Source organism: Phaenicophaeus curvirostris, assembly GCF_032191515.1.
Source record: "Phaenicophaeus curvirostris isolate KB17595 chromosome W unlocalized genomic scaffold, BPBGC_Pcur_1.0 scaffold_35, whole genome shotgun sequence".
NCBI lineage: Eukaryota > Metazoa > Chordata > Aves > Cuculiformes > Cuculidae > Phaenicophaeus > Phaenicophaeus curvirostris.
Genome location: NW_027206664.1, coordinates 1314615 through 1335333, shown reverse-complemented (window position 1 = coordinate 1335333; position 20719 = coordinate 1314615). Strand labels below are relative to the sequence as shown.

At 41.4% G+C, this 20719-nt stretch overlaps 1 protein-coding gene across 5 annotated transcripts in view; it reads right to left on the bottom strand.

The window, feature by feature from the left end:
- LOC138733832 (mothers against decapentaplegic homolog 2) overlaps positions 1-20719 on the bottom strand; it is a 72247-nt gene that overhangs the window by 7959 nt on the left and 43569 nt on the right. For 2 of the 5 annotated variants that reach the window (XM_069881337.1, XM_069881338.1), the window contains exons 3-10: positions 14794-14883; positions 13444-13637; positions 12811-12945; positions 9627-9701; positions 8465-8518; positions 2816-3028; positions 916-1053; positions 607-751 (exon numbers count right to left, since the gene is read on the bottom strand). In XM_069881337.1, coding sequence (XP_069737438.1) covers positions 607-751; positions 916-1053; positions 2816-3028; positions 8465-8518; positions 9627-9701; positions 12811-12945; positions 13444-13637; positions 14794-14883 — 1044 coding nt within the window. The remainder of the gene's footprint in view (positions 1-606; positions 752-915; positions 1054-2815; positions 3029-8464; positions 8519-9626; positions 9702-12810; positions 12946-13443; positions 13638-14793; positions 14884-20719) is intronic. The other 3 variants (XM_069881341.1, XM_069881339.1, XM_069881340.1) reach the window with 3 other exon arrangements.

Below are 20719 nucleotides of genomic sequence, written 5' to 3'. Positions count from 1 at the left end.
TGTTTTTTTTCCAGTCAAAAAACTATTTTTAACATTTTCACTACATAAACAGTCATCTTACTCCTGCAAAGTTTCTTCCACTACAAGTTCCAAAATATTTGGCATCCCTTAAATGTGGGTTCTCCAGCTGTTTTATTCAGCAGAATGTACTCCGTGTGACTCCCATTCCTTCCATCTGGTACTGTCAACTGCATCCCTCACCACAACCTAACACACTCATACTCCATGTAGAGCAGAACAGAGACCAAAATGACCATACGTCTAACAAACAGCAAATAGTCTCATAGCACAGTGAAACTTCCAGGTGTTGGCGAGTTCACCACAATAAGCAAGCAAGCAGGACTGAGTGAGGAAACAGAACTTTGATGACATTCCTTACTCAACAGCTGACTTCAATGCAACAGTAAAATCAGTTTACTAGTCTTTATGACTTAGGAGCTCCATAGCAGAGGGGAAGAAAAAGGAAAATATGGGTTCAACTTGCAGACAGCCTATCTACAGTAGCAGCAAGAAGCCTGTATATATGGCTTTCAAGCCAGACGAAAAGCGTATTAGTGAAAGAAGAAAAGTTAATTCCAAATTTAAAAGCAAAGGTTTTTTTCTTACCTGTATTCAGCTCCCCATCCTTTAACAAAACTCATTCTTATGGTACACATTCTAGTAAGCTGATAAACTGCTTCAAAACCCTGATTCACAGATTGAGCCAGAAGAGCAGCAAATTCTTGGTTATTAAAGATTTTTAGATTGCATCCTATAAAGGAAAAAAATCAAAAGGGTACAATCAATGAATATTTGCGTTTGCTACACAGAATCACGAAATTATGAAAAAAATATCAAAAGGAAAGCAAGTCAAGTGTCATCCAGTGAATACATTCACAGGATATCTTTGTGCAAGACCTTTGGTAGGCTACTAACCTGGTGGAATTTTGCACACAGTTGCAGGATGCCAGCCATATCTTTGATTACAGTTGGGGCTCTGAACAAAAATTGCACTATCACTTAGGCATTCGGCAAAAACTTCTCCACCAATGTAATAAAGACGGACTCCCCTTCCTGTAGCAAAATTCAAAAGAACTCTAGTTATGATATGACCCAAGCAGATTAACAAACAAGGAGTATTTTGTTTCAGAGAAGGTCAAGGTTTTTCTTTACAACAGAAATCAGTTTTCTGCAGGATGGCACTACTGAGCTGACAGCTGTAGCAGGAGCTGAACACAATTAACTTGCATTTTTCTCCTGCAAACACACAATATTCGAAGGAGAAGCAGAACATTTTTTTGGTCAAGAGTGAGATAAAATTTTCTAGCCATGTAATGGCTTATAACTAAATCCAAGTTAAGAAGCAGTATTCATTACCAAATAACTTTTTCACTTCAAGAAATACCAAAATTGAAATAAAAAGATCAGATTCAACAGAATTAAAACTTGTGTTAATATTAAGTGTTGTATGTGAAATGACACAGGCCACTGTGGCAAAAAAGGAAAACAAGTATACCACTTCCAACACTGTCCACTTACACATGCTCACACTATTTCACAACCCACTGCACAGCCTTTCTCTGTACTATTTTGAGAGAAACAACAGGACTCCATTTAATCCTATTACAAAAAAATCCATAACAAATCATACTGTTCACTTTTAAATTGTGATCTTGTTTTCTCTCTGAGTGGAAAAAAAATCTGGACCAGTTATTACTTCTCTTATATGTGCCAGAAATGTACAACTGATCTCAAAAGAAAACTATTTTTAATTAACAGGTCTGTTAAAGGCAATAGTTTTAAAGAAAAGGGGAAAGAGAAACTATTTTTCAAACAAAGTGTGAGCTGCTCTACAAAAAAAGTGAGAGCTCCTTACATTTTTGCTTTTCCTCATCATTGACCATTTTTATCAGTCAGCACAGGCATAGCCTGGGTTTCTGCACATCTATAATTTTATTAGACAAGCATTTGAATTTGGCATAAAGGAGTCAGAAGGTTCTACTAAAGAGGTTAAACTTCTTTACTAAAAGCAAAACCCCAAAAAATCTCATGAATGTTGCTAAAGAAAAGAATCCAGAAAGAAAAGGAAGTAGTTTAATGAAGAACTTAAAGTCAAGATGCTGCATTGTGGAAAACAATATTTTTTACTAACCATTACAAAGAAAATCTCGATTGTGTCAAAACAGTATGTTATCTCAATGACAGCTTTTCCAATTTTGGAAAAGAATTTAAGAAGTGCTATCAATGTCCATTCTGCATTTTATAAATTAGAATAAACTAAGCAATATGTCAATATTTTGTAATTAAAGCTTAAATTTCAATTATAAGCAACCCTGAATATAAGTGATATCCAGGGCAGAGCGGTCCAATGAGGAACTCGAATGCCAAAATCCTGCCCCTCAGAACGCTTTGGTGCATCATCTTTTCCAGAAGGCAACAGCATTGCGAGCAACAGAAATCCCATACAGTTGAGTGGCTTTCTCCTGTGCCATGCTCAGTCTGACAGCTGCTGCCACCAACTTTGTGACTACTGATTGAGGAAAAGCAGCTCCTTTCAGCTCCAGTCATCACTACATCTCTCCTAAATTGCAGCTGGCTGTGGTAGCAGAAGCTGCTACATTTCCCCCTGATTTCAGAAACAGTGATCTCTGTCCTTCTACTTTTGTACAAGAGACACCAAGCTCTCCTTGGAATGCCTCAAGAGAGAAGTTCAATGTCTGGCTGCACAAGGGTGAAAGGATCCCAAACATGCAGATCTGCCCATCTTACCTGGATCATTTCAGATAATTTAATGACTAAAATTCAATTAAATAGTTAAAAGATCAGAGATTTTTACCTATGTGTCGTCTTGTCATTTCCACTGTAGCATTTCTGTTTACATTGGAAAGCAGACCTAGACAAAATCGTTCTGAATTTGATGGATCTGTAAAACCATCTACGGTCAGGGAAGGCTGTGATGCGTGGAAGGTTTCTCCCACTCTTTGATTCAATTCATAATATGCTATTGAACACCAAAATGCAGGCTCCGAGTAAGTAACTGGTTGCAAGTCTAAAAAAAATTTAAAAAATAGGCTTAATGCAGAATTTGAGGCTGAAAAGAAATCCATCTATCCTGCTCTTTGTCTCTTGAGATTACCGCTGTCATTTCTGGAAACTATATTTTGCTTGCTGTCATTTTGACCTACCCCAGTAAACAGAATGGAATTCAATATTCCACATATGGGAAGAAGGGATGATCTAATCTGACCAAGCTCTTCGGCGGCACCCGGCAGCAGGACGGCGAGTTCTGTGGTGGGGTGGACATTTTGAGGCGGTGGGAGCTTCCCTGAGCCGGGAAAATCCCAGAAAAAGCCAGGCGGGGGTCCTGACAGCCCCCACACGCTGGTCCCGCGGGGCCTGACGGGAGGGGGCGGTCCCGGCGGAAACCACGGGAGATTTAAACGGTCCCCCTGGGAGCACCGTGACCTGGAGCACAGCGACGAGGAGTGTGGCAAAGAGGTGCGGGACAGTTTGAGCAGCAGTTTGAGCAGGCAGGACTCAGAGAGGACCTAGAGACTAGACAGAAGACACCGAGGACCATGGTGGCCACCCGGCAGAAGATTAAAGCTGCTCCGTGTGCTGCAGCAGGCAGGATGGGTGCTGCCACCCAGACAGAGCCACAGTGGGTGCATGCAGCTCCCCAGACCCTGGGCTGCAGGCAGTGCCTCCTCCCACACCAGCTCGTGCCTCTGGTACTGGCTCCACTTGTGAAAGCTGCGCTCGAGTGGGGGAACTCCTTCGTATGGTGGAGGAGTTAAGGGAGGAGGTAAAGAGGCTGAGGACCATCAGGGAGTGTGAGAGGGAGATAGACCAGTGGAGCAGTGCCCTCTCACTAACTCAGCAGCCTGCTGGAGCTGGTGTGTCCAAACACCATCCACCTGCAAACTGCAAGGTTGGGGTCACAAGAGATGGGGAATGGCAGCAAGTTCCTGCCAGACGAAGGAAACCTGCTCCCCTCACCCAGACAGCAAAGCCCCAGATCCCCCTGGTGAACAAGTACCAGGTGCTGCAGGTGGAATCCAACCCTGAGGATGAGGATGATGGCTCCCACAGCCTAGAATCCTTCCCTAGGCCGCACCATCCTCAGAAAAAGATAAAAACATCCTCCATTAAGAAGAAGAGGAGGGTGATTGTTGTAGGGGACTCCCTCCTAAAAGGAACGGAGGGACCCATTTGCAGACCGGACCCGCTTCACAGAGAGGTCTGCTGCTTACTGGGGGCATCAGTGAAGGAGGTAGCTAGAAAACTTCCTTCCCTGGTCCGCGAGACAGACTACTGTCCTTTGATAGTCCAAACTGGTAATAATGATCTAGTAAACAGAAAGACCAAAGCCATCAAGAAAGACTACAGGACCATTGGGAAAATGATGGAGGGCTCTGGGGCTCAGAGAGTATTCTGCTCCATCCCAAGGCTAAACAGAGAGGAGCAGGAAGTCAGGAAGAAGAATTCGATTAATGCCTGGCTCCGAGCCTGGTGTGAGGAGAGGGGCTTTGGCTTCTTTGATCATGGGGTGGCTCACGCACCCCCAGGCTTTGTTGCTAAGGATGGGACACGTGTGTCTCGTAGCGGGGCTAAAGCCCTTGCTAAAAACCTAGCTAAGCTCATAAACCGAGCTTTAAACTAGATGTGAAGGGGGAGGGGGATGAGACCAGGCTAGACAGGAGCGAGCCTGGACATGGGGCAATGGTGATTCAGAGAGGGTGTGCTGGTGTGGACCACCAGTACATCACCACACAGCAAGTGGGGGAGAACACACCTAAGGGTGGTAAGGGATACTGGTACTCTGGCGCTAGCTACTCCAGTGACCAGGCAATTGGGAATGAACTCTGTTCAATCTAAGAGGGCTGAAGGCTTGGCAGCTCAGCTTAAGTGCATTTACACCAATGCATGCAGCATGGGGAAGAAGAAGGAAGAGCTGGAAGCTGTCGTAGGGCAAGGAGCCTATGATGTCGTTGCCATCACGGAAACATGGTGGGATGACTCATATAACTGGAGTGCAGCTATGGTGGGGTACAAACTCTTCAGGCGGGATAGGAAGGGTAGGAGAGGAGGTGGGGTAGCCCTCTTTGTAAGGGAGGACTTGGACACTGTTGAGATGGATTGTGGTGATGAGGAGATTGAGTGCCTATGGGTTAAAATCAGAGGGGCCCACCAGAAGGTAGATTTTGTGATGGGAGTCTGTTACAGACCACCCAGCCAAGAAGAAGCAGCTGATGAGCTCTTCTATAAACAGCTGGGGTTAGTCTCTAGATCAATGCCTCTTGTTCTTGTGGGAGACTTCAATCTTCCTGATAATCTGCTGGAAGTACAATACAGCAGAAAGGAAGCAGTCTAGGAGGTTCCTGGAGTGCGTGGAAGACAACTTCCTTGCACAGCTGGTGAATGAACCAACAAGGGAAGGTGCCCTCCTGGACCTGCTGTTTGTCAACAGAGAAGGCCTTGTGGGGGATGTGGCAGTAGGTGGACGCCTAGGACAAAGTGATCATGAGATGATAGGGTTTTCTGTTCTAGGTGAAGTGAAATGGGTGGTTAGCAGGACAGTAGCATTAAATTTCCAGAGGGCAGGCTTTGAACTGTTCAGAAGGCTGGTTGGCAAAGTCTCATGAGAGACAGTACTTAAGGGCAAGGGAGCCCATGAGGGCTGGGAGCTCTTCAAAAAGGAAATCCTAGCAGCTCAGGACAAAGCCTACCCCATGTTCTGGAAAAAAAGCTGGCAGGGGAGAAAGCCAGCTTGGTTGAACAGAGAGATCTTGAGGGATATCAAGAAGAAGAGAAATGTTTATGGGCTCTGGAAGAGGGGACAGGCCTCTTGGGTGGACTGCAGGAGGGAAGTGAGATTGTGTAGAGAAAAAATCAGAAGGGCTAAGGCTCAACTAGAAATCAGATTGGCCAAGTCTGTGAAAGATAACAAAAAATCCTTCTATAAATATATAAACAATAAAAGGAGGACTAGGGAGACCATACAGTCCCTATTGGACGCAGAAGGAACAACAGTGACAGGGGATGAGGAAAAGGCTGAGGTACTTAATGCCTTCTTTGCCTCAGTCTTTAGTTGTAAGGAGGGTCGTTCCGTCTGTGTACAAACCCAGGAGCTAGAGGAGCAAAATGAGGCTCCCATGATCCAAGAGGAGGTGGTCAGAGCCTTGCTAGCCCAGCTAGACACCCACAAGTCTATGGGGCCGGATGGGATTCATCCAAGGGTATTGAAGGAGCTGGCGGATGTGCTGGCCAAACCCCTTTCCATCATCTTCCAACAATCCTGGCTGACTGGGGAAGTCCCACTGGACTGGAGGCTGGCTGATGTTGTGCCCATCTACAAGAAGGGTCGCAGGGAGGACCCAGGAAACTACAGGCCTGTCAGTCTGACCTCAGTGCCAGGGAAAGTCATGGAGCAGGTGATCTTGAGTGCTATCATGAAGCACATGCAAGAGAACCGGGTGATCAGGCCCAGTCAACAGGGGTTCACAAAAGGCAGGTCTTGCCAAACTAACCTGATCGCCTTCTATGACAAAGTGACTAGGCTGCTGGATGAGGGAAAGGCTGTGGATGTATCTTCCTGGACTTCAGTAAAGCCTTTGACACAGTTTCTCACAGCGTTCTGCTTGAGAAACTGTCAGCCTCTGGCCTGGACAGGCGCACACTCTCCTGGGTGGAAAACTGGTTGGATGGCTGGGCCCAGAGAGTGGTGGGAAACGGAGTTAACTCCAGCTGGAGGCCAGTGACAAGTGGGGTTCCCCAGGGCTCAGTGCTGGGTCCAGCCCTGTTCAATGTCTTCATCAGTGACCTGGATGAAGGCATTGAGTGCACCCTTAGCAAGTTTGTGGATGACACTAAGCTGGGTGGAAGTGTGGATCTGCTGGAGGGTAGGGAGGTTCTGCAAAGGGATCTGAACAGGCTCGACCACTGGGCTGAGACCAATGGCATGAGTTTTAACAAGGCCAAATGCCGGATCCTGCACCTGGGGCACAACAACCCTATGCAGTGCTACAGACTGGGAGAAGTCTGTCTAGAAAGCTGCCTGGAGGAGAAAGACCTGGGGGTGTTGGTTGACAGCTGACTGAACATGAGCCAGCAGTGGCCAGGTGGCCAAGAAGGCCAATGGCATCTTGGCTTGTATCAGCAATGACATGGCCCATAGGTCCATGGAGGTTATTCTCCCTCTGTACTCGGCACTGGTGAGACCGCTCCTTGAATCCTGTGTTCATTTCTGGGCCCCTCACCACAAGAAGGATGTTGAGGCTCTGGAGCGAGTCCAGAGAAGAGCAACAAAGCTGGTGAAGGGGCTGGAGAACAGGCCTTATGAGGAGTGGCTAAGAGAGCTGGGGGTGTTTAGCCTGGAGAAGAGGAGGCTGAGGGGAGACCTCATTGCTCTCTACAACTACCTGAAAGGAGGTTGTAGAGAGGAGGGTGCTGGCCTCTTCTCCCAAGTGACAGGGGACAGGACAAGGGGCAATGGCCTCAAGCTCCACCAGGGGAGATTTAGGCTGGACATTAGGAAAAAATTTTTCACAGAAAGGGTCATTGGGCACTGGAACAGGCTGCCCAGGGAGGGGGTTGAGTCACCTTCCCTGGAGGTGTTTAAGGCACGGGTGGACGAGGTGCTGAGGGATATGGTTTAGTGTTTGATAGGAATGGTTGGACTCGATGATCCGGTGGGTCTCTTCCAACCTGGTTATTCTATGATTCTATGATTCTATGATTCTATGTATTACATTTTGCTCAGCAAAATGATTAAGCTAATGTTACTGTGAGTATCACATGTCGAGACATCTCTGTTGTCTTTCTGTAACTTGCAAAAATTTTGGTTACATTAAAGAAAAGATTAAACTACCAAAAACTGAACCACACAAAGGAAAAAAATATTGATGTGAAAAATACGTTCCCTTTTGTTACACTAGATCTTATACTGTCTCTTTATCTAAAGGCAGCTCTAAGTTCCTTTTACTCTGCCTGTGCATCTTCAGCTTTTCCTGTTGTTCTTCCCCTTTTACCTACCCTAATTACTTACTCAGCGTTTTGAATGGCATTTTCCTGTCACATCCTGTCACCATTTCTAAAACAAATCCAAGGGAATCTGAGGCATTTATACAGACACACAGAAGTGGCACATGATCAGAACAGTCGGGTAACTAATGTAGGAGCAACAATTGTGTTGTGGTCACAAGTCACAGTACATGAGAAGAGCAGCAGAACACACATACAAGGCAGACAGCAAGTCTGAGCAGCACTACAGACAGGCTAACATCCTTTCAAGTATTTTATAAATGTTATTCCTGCACACACAACCATATTATTCTTTCTCTTAGCTAGAAGCTCAACTGCTACAGAAATAGCCAATCCAATAGTCTCCTTCTAATAAATTTCTCACTTTTTTAAGGTACGTTCTAATTTGTATATTTTTATATATATATTAGTCATCACACACAGAGAAACAATTCCAGCTTACCCAGGCTATGATTAACTGGGGAGAGAGTACTAGGAGACAGCTCTGCTGGAGATCCTGTTGAAGCAATAGATTGTTTCAGAGCAAAGGATTTTTGTTATTTCAGATGGGTAGGTATAATCATTATCTAGATGTAGTTTTACATTCAAGTTCTTTGAAATTAAAAAACCTCAGAAATCCTACAACCATTTTTCAAGCATGTCACATGCTCATTCTGAATTAAGATTACATCTAATTCTCCAGACTCCTGGTAACCTACCCCTCCTCATAAACATGTCTCTTTTCAAAGGAGAGAGTTTATCTCTAGAAAAGAACAAGCTGGATTTCTTAATTTGAGGAATGGTTTTTCCCTTCCTCCTTCCAGTAAAGAATCTCAGAAAAACACGAACTCTCCAACACAATTTGTGTACTAGTAGGCAGAATACAGAGCAGCTTTGCACAGAAACATTCCTACAATGACTGCTGATGTCAGGCTTTTTTAATTAAGGTACCTATTGTCACATAGTAGGAAAATATTGCAGTTCTTACAGAAATCAGTTAATTGGAATCAACTGCACTGAAAAAGGTCACTAACATTAGCTAATCCAACACATTCAAGTCTACCAGCACATAGCGGGAGATTCTTATCCAGCACATTAACTGTCCTTTTCAAAGTCTAAGGCAAACTAGATTATCTAGAAACCCTTTTATACAAAGGTACAAATGCCTAATGTTTCTACTAGTCTTTCAATAGAGCCTTCAATACAATAACTACTTTGAAATGTGGTAGAAGTGATAAGGTTGTCGGAGTTAAGAGACAGGTTCTCAAAATTTCTCTAACTTGTTCAGGCCAACAGACATTTTGCTTCAATTAACCCATTTCCAGAAGGTAAAGTTAGGGATAGGTTAAAACCAGTCAGCTATTAAAGCCTATTTTAAAGCTTTCTGATGAAGACTTAATTAGACCTGTATGCTTTTGTTAAGAAACAAATGAAATGTACTTAATATGGCACAGAATGTTTTAAAAGCATTGCCCTAGCAAAAAACTATTTTGTTCACAAAAGACAGTGATATTAAACAGAAAACCCCAGGTTGTACTACTGTCATCATCATTTGGGCTGAATTAATGTTCATGTTAACACCTAGAAATCCCAAGTCTTCAGAGAGGTGAAGAAATAAATTTTACCTGTATCCATGCTTTGGTTCAACTGCTGATCACTTGTTTCTCCATCTTCACTGATATATCCTGGAGGTGGCGTTTCTGTCAAAAAAAAACCAAACCAACCCACCTATTGGCTTAATGACAGGGAAATTTGTAAGATTTAGCATTTGGGGGTTTTGTCCTCAACTCTCCATGACCTGCCTATGATATCTGAACACTGAATTACAATTTCATTTTGTTGTCCCTTTTTCCTTCTAGTAGGAGTTCAAACCCATTACTTGCCTTATTGTCTGTGTAAAATGTATCATCTCTTGTATGCAAGTCAGTTGCTCAAATACGTTATATTATTAAAAGATAATCCTTGTTTGTTCCATTTAAGTCAAGATACTTTCACTAAAACGAATAACAATTTTTCAGTTGTGATCAACAGCTTGCACATTTAGTAGAACTACAAATGAAAAAAAGATCTAGTGACTACTAAAATAATGTCTTTATGTATTAATAGTATAACCACTAGATCAGATACCCTCTCACACCTTATAGAAGTTGCTAGATTTAAAGGTTACTTTTCAGTTCAGTCCCCAAATCCCTTTTTCTTCAGTACCCAACACTCATTAATGATAACTATATTATCTAAGTAGTTACACTACACATGCTCTATTATCACTATTATTATTTCCAAGCTCTACTAAAATGGTAGTCTTTTAACTAGGTTTCTCTAAAGATGAAGTTTCACAGACCAAAGTAAATTCAGTAACCAGTTTGAAGCATTCTGATACTAGAAACTGTGTCTAATTCCACACAAATATCTTCAAAACCCATGAGAATATGGTTGTTTCTTTTCTCCATTCAAAATGTACTTCGTATTCCAGATAATGAGTTAACCAACTGCCTTTCAGGAAATAATTTTCTTTGAACTGGGCAAATGTCTTTTTCCTATATATTAAAGGTAAAACTTGGATTTTTTTAGCAAAAGTGTTTGGAGCTAACTATCTCTACAATCACCTTAGAATTGCCTCTGAGACATCCAAGAGACCAGACACATTTAATTACATTATTAGCAAACAGCAGAATTTTAAAAATAAAGCTTAAGTAATAACTAAAAATAATTCTTAAGAATTAAAATAAAATTATATTCAATGTCACATCTGAGATTTAGAGCAATATAGCAAGATCAGAAGAAAATCAATGAGAGGACACTAGATTTATAGTCAGTTGAATAAATAAAAAAAATAACTGAAAGTATTATATCTTTGGTTCATTCTGTAAAACTAGTGTGCCAAAAATAGAGGTGACCAAATTCAAGTCAGAATTTAAGAGGAAGATTAAGGGAAATTTTTACTAGCAAGAAGTATGATGACAAAAAATCATACTTGTTTTGAACACTTTTATAGAATTCCATTGTGATAAAGTGGACTTCTCAAAATCATTTGTTATGGTTAAACTCATAGCCATGGTAAAAAAGTCAGCAATCATTTCCAATCCACTTCTGTTTCCAGTTGCTAAATCTAGGTTCTTTGGCACAGATTATTTTCCATATCTAGTCTCTGTCTGAACAGAGAAAATTTCCTCCAGCTAGTACTATTAATACTGTTTCAGAGTCAGAGGATAAGCACCACCACAGCTGAAAATGCATACTCAAGTGCAGCATTAAATTTTCTTAGCAGAGCTTGAATCATGCCAGAAGTTTGGACAATTCAGCTCAGCACATCTGTAACCTGGAAGGGAATGCACAGCCCCCAAAGGCTAGCCTGCACCTTCACAATCACCATCTTCCCAGCTGAAGGTAAACCCAATCTCTGCCAACCAAGTACTGAGACAGCATTGCAGTGCAAAACTAGTGTGGTGGTTAGCCTGGCCTATTGCTAAAGAAAATGTTTCTCTGAAGTAGGCTGTCAAGACACTCAAGACTTATCAGAGCCTAGATAAATACTCAAGATTATGTTAGCAAGGTCAAATTAAGTAAGATACCTTGATATGAATACAACATGAGGGTGTTGGTGACAAAGAACAGGTATGGCTAGCTGCATTTGAAGATCATGTGAATCCCCACAATCACCTTGAACAGATTTCCTGCAAATAACTACCTAGTTGCTTTAGCTCATTTCCATAGAACTGGATTTTCAAATGGTGGCTTTCCAGTAAGTTGTTTGCAAATGCTATTGAAAGCCCTCAAGACTGAGTCAAAAAAGTATACATAAGTTCAGAAAGCAACACCAACTTCTACTACTTTAAGTTGTTCTTCAAAGCTCTGCTATCCCTAGGTGGCAAAAAATGTGGCACAAATTAAACTAATCAGATCAAAGCCATTGAAATTTTTTTGTTACCATTTCAATTCTTGGATAATTTTAAAGGAAACATAAGCAACATCCTGTTTAAGACATGTAGACACAATTTGTTCATTGCACATGTCTGAGTTTCAAGGCAGTCATCCTATTCTTTGAGAGAGTCCAGATCTGAATTTTCAGCTCGTTTGTAACATAGTTGCATCAAAGATTTTTGAGAAAACTTCACCTTTGCTTGGTTTTACGCTCTAGGCAACTTCCTGAAGAGATAAGAAGCAGAAAGTTGGGAGAGGAAACACAAGTCACTGATGTTGTGTCTCAATAAGGGTACAGGCTTTTGGACACACTGCAGCAGATTAGACTTGGTATTTGTTTTGGAGTGGGGAAGAGGCAAAGAAGGGGAGGAGGAATCCTTCAAGAGTTCAATATTTTTAGGTTGTTCTTTCATACTAAAATGACAAAACTTTATGCACACAATAGTAACAAATACACAAAGCAGATCTAGATCGATTGTGAACTACAGATCAAAACACTTTTAAAGTCACTGTTTTGTAACTTAAAGTTTTATCCACATACTGCAAGTGGTACTCTATCTCCAATACAAACATATAGGAGCTGCCAAATGCTGTGTAAAACAGGCTAAAAGCATAAGGGGAAGATCTATTTTGTACTCATTAGCATTTTGATTCTTAAATAAGCTATTGAAACCAAGTAAGCTATTATGGAATCACAGAAATGCAGTTTCACACAGGATTGTGTTCTGCAAACAGCATTCAGTTATTTCCAGAATTAATATATAAAATTACCTAGATTTAATTTATTGGTGCATCTTTCAATTTGTCACTTAGGAGGGTGAAATTACCAACATTGTGCCACTGGAACAAAGATAAGTATACTGTTTGCGGTGGGAGTTAAGAAAATACCTGGTATGTAATTGCTCTGTGGTTCAATTCCAGCTGGAAAGTTAGTGTTTTCAGGAATTGAATGGGTATAGTCATCAAGAGGTGGAAGCTCTGTTAGAATCTCAGTGTGCCGTGGCACTAGTACGGGAGGCAAGACTGGAAAAACAAAATTCAAAGGATTAGTAAGACTCGAAATACACATTCTGTGAGCTAAAAGGAAAAAAGTTTAAAACATCTAACAATATCTTAATAGGTTTTGAAATTTCCTGACTCTCAGTACTGCCAATACTGCAATTGTACTGCTACTTACTAGAAGAACCAGATTCCTGAGGTATCTCTTGGGTAAGAGTATTTCACATTAGCAAAGGTAATTCATCTCTATTCTCCTTTTCAGTCCAGATCATACTTAGCCAACTGGAAACTGCTAGCAGTACGGGAAGCATTTATCAGGGGTATTCAACACGTTTGTAAAGATTTTTTTGGTATCTTTACTATTAAAATCTTTCAGGGGATGGTATTCTCAAAAGCCATATCTCCAAGAGTACTTCTGGGCAAGAGAAAGCATCATCTTTCTCTATTTTTTTATTTAAAACATTAAGCTGAGCAAGTATACATACAGATGCTGCTACAGAAAGTCAGAAGCAGTCTTCCTACCTGGTGTCTCCACTCTCTGGTAGTGGTAAGGGTTTACACATACTTCATCCTTTTTAAGATTAAAAGCATATTCACAGTTTTCAATTGCCTTAAGTTCATGGTGACTGTGAAGATCTGGCCAGCGCCACAAACGACAGTAAATAACATGTGGTAATCCTTTACGATGAGATACCTGTAGACGGCCATCAAGAGATCTACATGGGAAAGATGTTGAGAAGTATTTACAAACTGCATGCTGTCTCTTAACCACTCAAGCAACAGTGTACACACATGGGATGGGTAATTTATTTATTCTTAGAATTCAGTGTACTGACACTGTTAGTGACATTTATACTCTTGTTAAAAGGTTTCAAATGTGATAAAAATGATGGTATCAAGCAGCATCTTAACGTATCTTGAAGCTGCTCAAATTTTTGCCAGTGAATTTAGAGTTCATTAAAAGCCACTCTACCTCCAATCAAGTATTTAGGATGATTGATTCATATACTTTTTTCTTAAATGCGGAAGACAGTTAAGAAAAGAATAAAAAAAAAAATGACACAATTAATAGTTCTCTACCGCTGGCTAAACCTCAAGGCTTTGCTGTGGCAAGGATGCTTTATGGCTTTTAAGCATAAGAATTCCCACAGGACTGCAAATAAGCCTATAAGCAGTCAGCTGCCCAACTGATCCACATGGCAGTATAACTGTAATGCAAAAAAGCATAAAAGCACATTTTGTAAGGGCTGTACAGTTTATCTTCTTGACTTCATCTGCCTTGCTACCCAGCTGAGAATATTTTGCTACTTTTAAGACAGACTGCATATGCTTACACAAATGCAATGTTTATGATTGTTATGGGATGGGAAACAAACCTCAATACACAAATCAAGTAATGTGACATGAAAAAATAAAGACCCTGTTTAGAATTTGCCCACCATTAACTACTGAAGAATTTACAATCAATTCTTTAGTAGCTCATATCTTGAGCCAATTAGCAAGATCTAACTGAAAGCTTGAGTCATACAAAGCAGTTTAAACACTTCATAAGATTAGGTCTAAATAATTAAGTATCTCAATTTTAATATAAATACCAAATCATTTAGAGACTACATTTAACAAGTCTTCCCACTCTTTCAATGGCACTGGCATGAAAAAGGAATATTCCAGGTTTAGAGTTTCATTGGTCAAAACATCAGTTCAGAACACTTGGATTTCTACACTGGCAAGCATATCTTTTAAAATGCTGTACCATGAGAGGTCTAGGAAGCATTTTAGCCTATTTTACAGCTAAGGTATCCCATTACAGACCCTTCAAAGCAAATCCCTCCCACAAGATTTCTATGATGCGAGAGAGGGCAGAATATTCACCTGGTTTGTTCAGAGAAGCTGTAAAGGCCTGTTGTATCCCACTGATCTATCGTGTTTGGTGTACTCAATCCCCAAATTTCAGAGCAAGTGCTGTGCATAAATTGAAAACAAAAACAAAAAATTGATATGAATATGGAACATGGTTATTCAAAACACCATGATGTCAAACATGGAAAAACATACAGAATACTTCCTTTCACATAGAAGATAGAGCATTGTTAGACTTGCATTTAAACTGACATCTCATGCTATATTTTCTATATGAAGGAGGCTATCAAAATGGAACACATGATTCAAGGTAAATGATAATGTTTAAAAGGTGAACAAGTTCTCTGGTTTTAAGTAGTCAATACAGTTGTAAAGTTCCTTAAAACAGGCAAAACTTCCTCATCCTAGCTCTTGACAAAATTCAGTTTTAAAGGGCAGGTTCTGAATTGAGTTTTTTGGTTTTGCTTGGTTTTAAACGTAAGCTTCCCTAAGACTACAAAAAAAGGTCATGTGTATCTGAAACTGAACATCACAATACAACTTTCAGGTAACACCACTTAAGCATTGATCTCGTTCTCCATGCACATACTAATTTGCTGCTTTTCTCAAAACAGGAAAAGTTGGACTCTGAAGAAAAGCACACTGTAGCTGATATTTCTCACTGTTTTCTGTACTCTCCTTGATTAAAGAACAAAATATTTTCCACTGTATACAAAACACAGAATGTTTAACATAGTTTTACAGTATAGTATTTTAAGGCTTAACTATAGAATAGCAAAACTAATTGCCAAGTCAAGCAGGAGGAAAAGAGAGACAACTAATTCTTTACCAAACTGATTCAATGACAAGATTACAGCAGTAAAGAAAAAGGAGCCTCCAGTGATAAGCACAAAAACTAAAAGCAGCAGCAGATTTAAGTAAGAAAACAGTATGGGCTTGTAAACGCACAGTAGACTTTCAGAAGCATAAATCAAGCTCAGCTCTATCACAGACTTGTTCGGTGACCACATAAAACTAACAGTTTATTTTACATCAGTAACAGAACTAGATTCTGCAACCTCAGAAGTGAGGAGAATTTGGTTGACAAGCAATTTGCAACTCCACTCCCTAATGACAAAGCCTGAAATGTGACTGGCTGCTACATTATCTTTAAAGTTAATAGCCTCTGAAAAGTTGCACCAGGAAAGAATCCAAGTTCCCCTAACTCCTGGTTTTGAGTACAGGCTTTGGTATTTAAATTTAAGCTACTAAGCTTAGCTGATACACTCACAAGTTTGGACTGAACACTTATGGGAAGAGAAGTGAGGTAGATAATTTTTATTTCTCCTTCCTACACAGGGAAAATTCATCAGTATTATTAAACAAAAGAACAGATGACACAGCACTGTACTTAAAAACGCTGCTGGGCTAACAACCACCTCAATCCCATGGTGACTTTAATAAAACAAAAGTCTGGGCTACTGATGAAGGGAACAAATTGTTCTCACTCCCTTCTTGCATTGTTCCATCATTTCTAATGTCATCCCATGGAGGCTAAAACATCCACGCAATTGAGAAGCAACACAAATCAATGAACTGGCTATATGACCACAGAACACGTGGTTAAAAAATTAACGTTTTGAGTTACTTTTCAGCCAGATCAGTTCTTCTATTTGCTGTGGAGCTACACAAGCACTACAAAGGAGGAGCGAGACTAATTTTTGGCAGCAGCCTGCATTTATCACAAATAAAAATGTTAAATAAAATATGGCTTCTGACATTTTACTAATTATGGACACAAGTACAATCTTGTACTAGATAACTTTGTCTATTGGAGAGCAGCAGAGTCACATGCAAGGCCCACACTGACATATATACAGCTCTTCAAGAGAGCCAACTGTCCTGAACAAGTAACATCCATCTCAGACACAAGGAGCATCGCAGCTCTCCAGAAACAGAGTGGGCATAAAAGGGATACTGACCATCACTGTATCAGCAGAGCCTGCAATGTCTCTTTCATATTCCTAAGATGCCTCCAGGACAGTGGGCTGCCAGAAGCTGCATAAGGACTGAAATAGTTACCCTGAAGAAACACAAGCAGCTTGTGGGACACCTGGGAGCTTCCCTGCACTGTACTATGTTCTTAAATATGCACCACTACTGCTGGCAAGACAGATCATCAGGCACATTAAATTGAACAATCTTTAAAACTGAACAATCAGCAGACAAATCCTGCTGCATATTGACAGTCAGCTCTGACAACTTACTACCTTTGAGCAATGGATCCTTTATACAAAGCAGCGCCCCAAAGTTGATGCTGTCACACCAATTACATGTTCCCAAAATTGTAGGGTGCATCACTGGTGTGTGATATGCCATGTAGGTGCTACATAAGACCTTTAAGACAGCACACACAAAAGTAAAATTTTATAGCCCTTAACAAGGCACAATGAATAGGAACAGTATTTTATATTGCTAACCTCTTCTCTCTACAAACATTCAAACTATCAAAGCCAACAACATGTTCCATAACATAAAGACAAATAGTATCCTGAAGTGACTGTGTGATGGAACCATAGCTTGCAATGAAACTAAGAATACCATGGAGGGAGGGCAGGACAGGAGGTACAGAAAAAGTGATCTGTTAGAGCAAAATTGTTCCAATATTCAACAGTTTATGTGATATGCTGTTTTGCAGGATGTATGTCTGCTTAGAGCTGGGATTAATATCAATGTTGTACTATCTCATCTATGCTAGGACTATACTCCAAATCCAATAATCCACAATGAAACACTCAAGAGCCTACAGGAAATTATCCTGTATGCTCAATAAAATGAGCTCAACACAGCTTTTACCATTCACTGGAAGAAATGCCTGAGGAAATAAAGTGGTCTCCCTGCTCTCCTACATATAAAAAATCCACTGCCACACCATGTCACCCAGACAGTAAACTAGGGCTCTTAATATTCACACACATGCACATCAACTCAGAATTAAATTCCTCACAACCATAAAAAGCATATTCCGTGCACAACACTTTCCTGAAAGGCCACAGCATGCTCATTCATAGGCAAGCAATAGCCTGATGGAAGGCAGACACCCCTACTCATCCCAGAAAGGTTGTGGATGGAAAGAAGGCAACTAAATTCTTTAAGATGTTTAAACAACCACTAAAATCATATAAGAAGGAAACAGGAGACAAACTTTTAAGTAGTATAGAATTGCTGCCCCAAAATAAATAGGAGGCATTCTCTCCTATATATACCTTTCTGACAAGTCCTAAACTCCTTACGATGTGAAGAGTCCTTCTACTCCTTAGTCCATAAAGAATTTAGAAGACTCAAGGACTAACGTGTACTCATAAGTTAAGTCTTGTCTGGAAACATTCCAAGGCCCTGAAATGTGATTATGTGTCCTAGAAAGCACCTAGAACATTCCCCAGCACTGGGCCATGCCAATTACTGTTCTCCCACACAGTTCCCAGGTTGAGTCACACACCATCGGGACCACACACACCATGCAGTTCAGATGCAGCCACCCTGCTCTGGTGGCTAAAAGTTTAAGAGTATATACAAGGCAGTCCTGAGCCAGTTGATCATGGTGTCTGGGAACATTCCCAGGCACATTTAATTTATTAGGCAGGAGGCAACCAAGATACATCATCACTTCAGCTTCAGAAAGCAGACTGATCTCAAACTAAAGTCTAGAAGCATATTTCAGGCTTCATGTTTTACCAAACAGGGATTTTGGAGTTTGAAATCACTGTATACTGCAGCACTGGTAAGTCATCATTGTTTCCAAAATATAATTTGGCTCCTGCATCCAAGCTGTACTTAAATCTTTCTTGTGTAGACAGCATTTAAATATACTCCAAAATACATGCTTAAAGATAATATACTTCCTCCCACCAGAGCAAACATTTTCATTCCAAAGAGCACTTTCATTGCTTTCTCAAAACAATTTGTCTGTTGACAGAAATGAAGTCAACTATACAAAATATCCATATCTTTCTTATGTTGGAGATTCCAGAAATGGATACAGTACTCCAGGTGGGGTCTCACAAGTGCAGAGTAGAGGGGCAGAATCACTTCCCTCAACCTGCTGGCCACGCTTCTTTTGATGCAGCTCCAGATATGGTTGGCCTCCTCGGCTGCGAGCACACGTTGCCGGCTCATGTCAAGCAGGGCTGTGGAACCTCATGAGGTTCACACAGGCCCACTTCTCCAGCTTGTCTAGATCCCTCTGGATGACACCCCGTCCTTCTGGGGTGAACAACTGCACCACTCAGCTTGGTGTCATCTGCAAACTTGCTGAGGATGCACTCAATCTCGCTGTTGATATCATCAATGAAAATATGAAACAGCACTGGTCCCAGTACGGACCCCTGAGGGGCACCACTTGTCACAGGTCTCCATCTGGACATCGAGCCATTTGTCCACTACTCGTGATGCAACCATTCAAGCAATTTCTTATCCACCGAATAGTCCACCCATCAAATCCATCTCTCCAGTTTAGAGAGAGCGATGTTGTGGAGGATCGTGTCAAAGGCTTCACAGAAGTCCAGACAGATTGCATCCATTGCTTTTCCCGTGTCCACTGCTGTGGTTACCCCATCATAGAAAGCCACTAGGTTGGTCAGACAGGACTTGCCCCTGGTGAAGCCATGCTGGCTGCCACTAATAACCTCCCTGTCCTCCATGTGCTTTAGCAGAGCTTCTAGGAGGATCTGTTCCATGATCTTCCCAGGCACAGAGGTAAAGCTGACAGGTCGGTAGTTCCCAGGGTCCTCCTTTCTGCCCTTTTTAAAAATGGGGAAAATCTTACCCTTCTCCCAGTCACCAAGGACCTCCTCTGACTGCCATGACTTTTCAAATATCATGCAGAGAATGGTTTGGCAACCACATTGGCCAATTCCCTCAGAACTTTGGGATGCGTCTCGTCAGGTCCCATAGACTTATATATGTTTAGGCTCCTCAGGTGGCCATGAACCTGATCTTCCCCTACAATGGGAGGGGGTTTACCCCCCTGGTCCCCATCTTGTTGTCCACTGACCCAGGAGGGGCGAGGAGAGCTATTGCCAGCTAAAGCTGAAGCAAAAAAAGTTGAGTACCTCAGCCTTCTCCTCATCTGTTGATACGAGGTCACCATTTTCATTCATCATCATAATAGGATCTATAATTCAACTAAACTGTATTATCAAGTCCCAGTTCAAATACAGATGTATTATTGATCTGCCCATGAAGAATGAACATGGACAAACATGGTTTGTGCCACACATCAGTAAGCAATATTATTGCTTGCTTTAGAATCATAGAATCATTACGTTGGAAAAGACCTTGGAGATCAAGTCCAACCGTACCTGTCCACTACTAAATCATATTCCTAAGCAATTCGTCTACCCATTTTTTAAATACCTCCAGGGATGGTGACTCAAACACCTCCCTGGGCAGCCCCTTCCAGTGTTTGATAACCCCTTCTGTAAAGAATTTTTTTCTGATGTCCAATATAAACTTCCCGATGCAGCTTGACGCCTTTCTCTCTCGTCCTATCACCTATCACTTGGAAGAAGAGACCAACACTCACCTCTCTACAACCTCCTTTCAGGTAGTTGTAGACAGCGATAAGGTCTCCCCTCAGCCTTCTCTTCTCTAGGCTAAACAACTCCAGTTCCCTCAGCCGCTCCTTGTAAGACTTCTCCAGTCCCTTCACCAGCTTCGTTGCTCATCCCTGGACATGCTCCAGCACCTCAATGTCTTTCTTATAGTGAGGGGCCCAAACCTGAACACAGTATTTGAGGTGCGGCCTCACCAGTGCTGAGTACAGGGGGAGAATCACTTCCCTGGTCCTGCTGGCCATCCCATTTCTGATATAAGACAAAATGCTATTGGCTTTCTTGGCCACCTGGGCACACTGCTGGCTCATGTTGGCTTTAATGTATTATATTATATTTGTAAGATA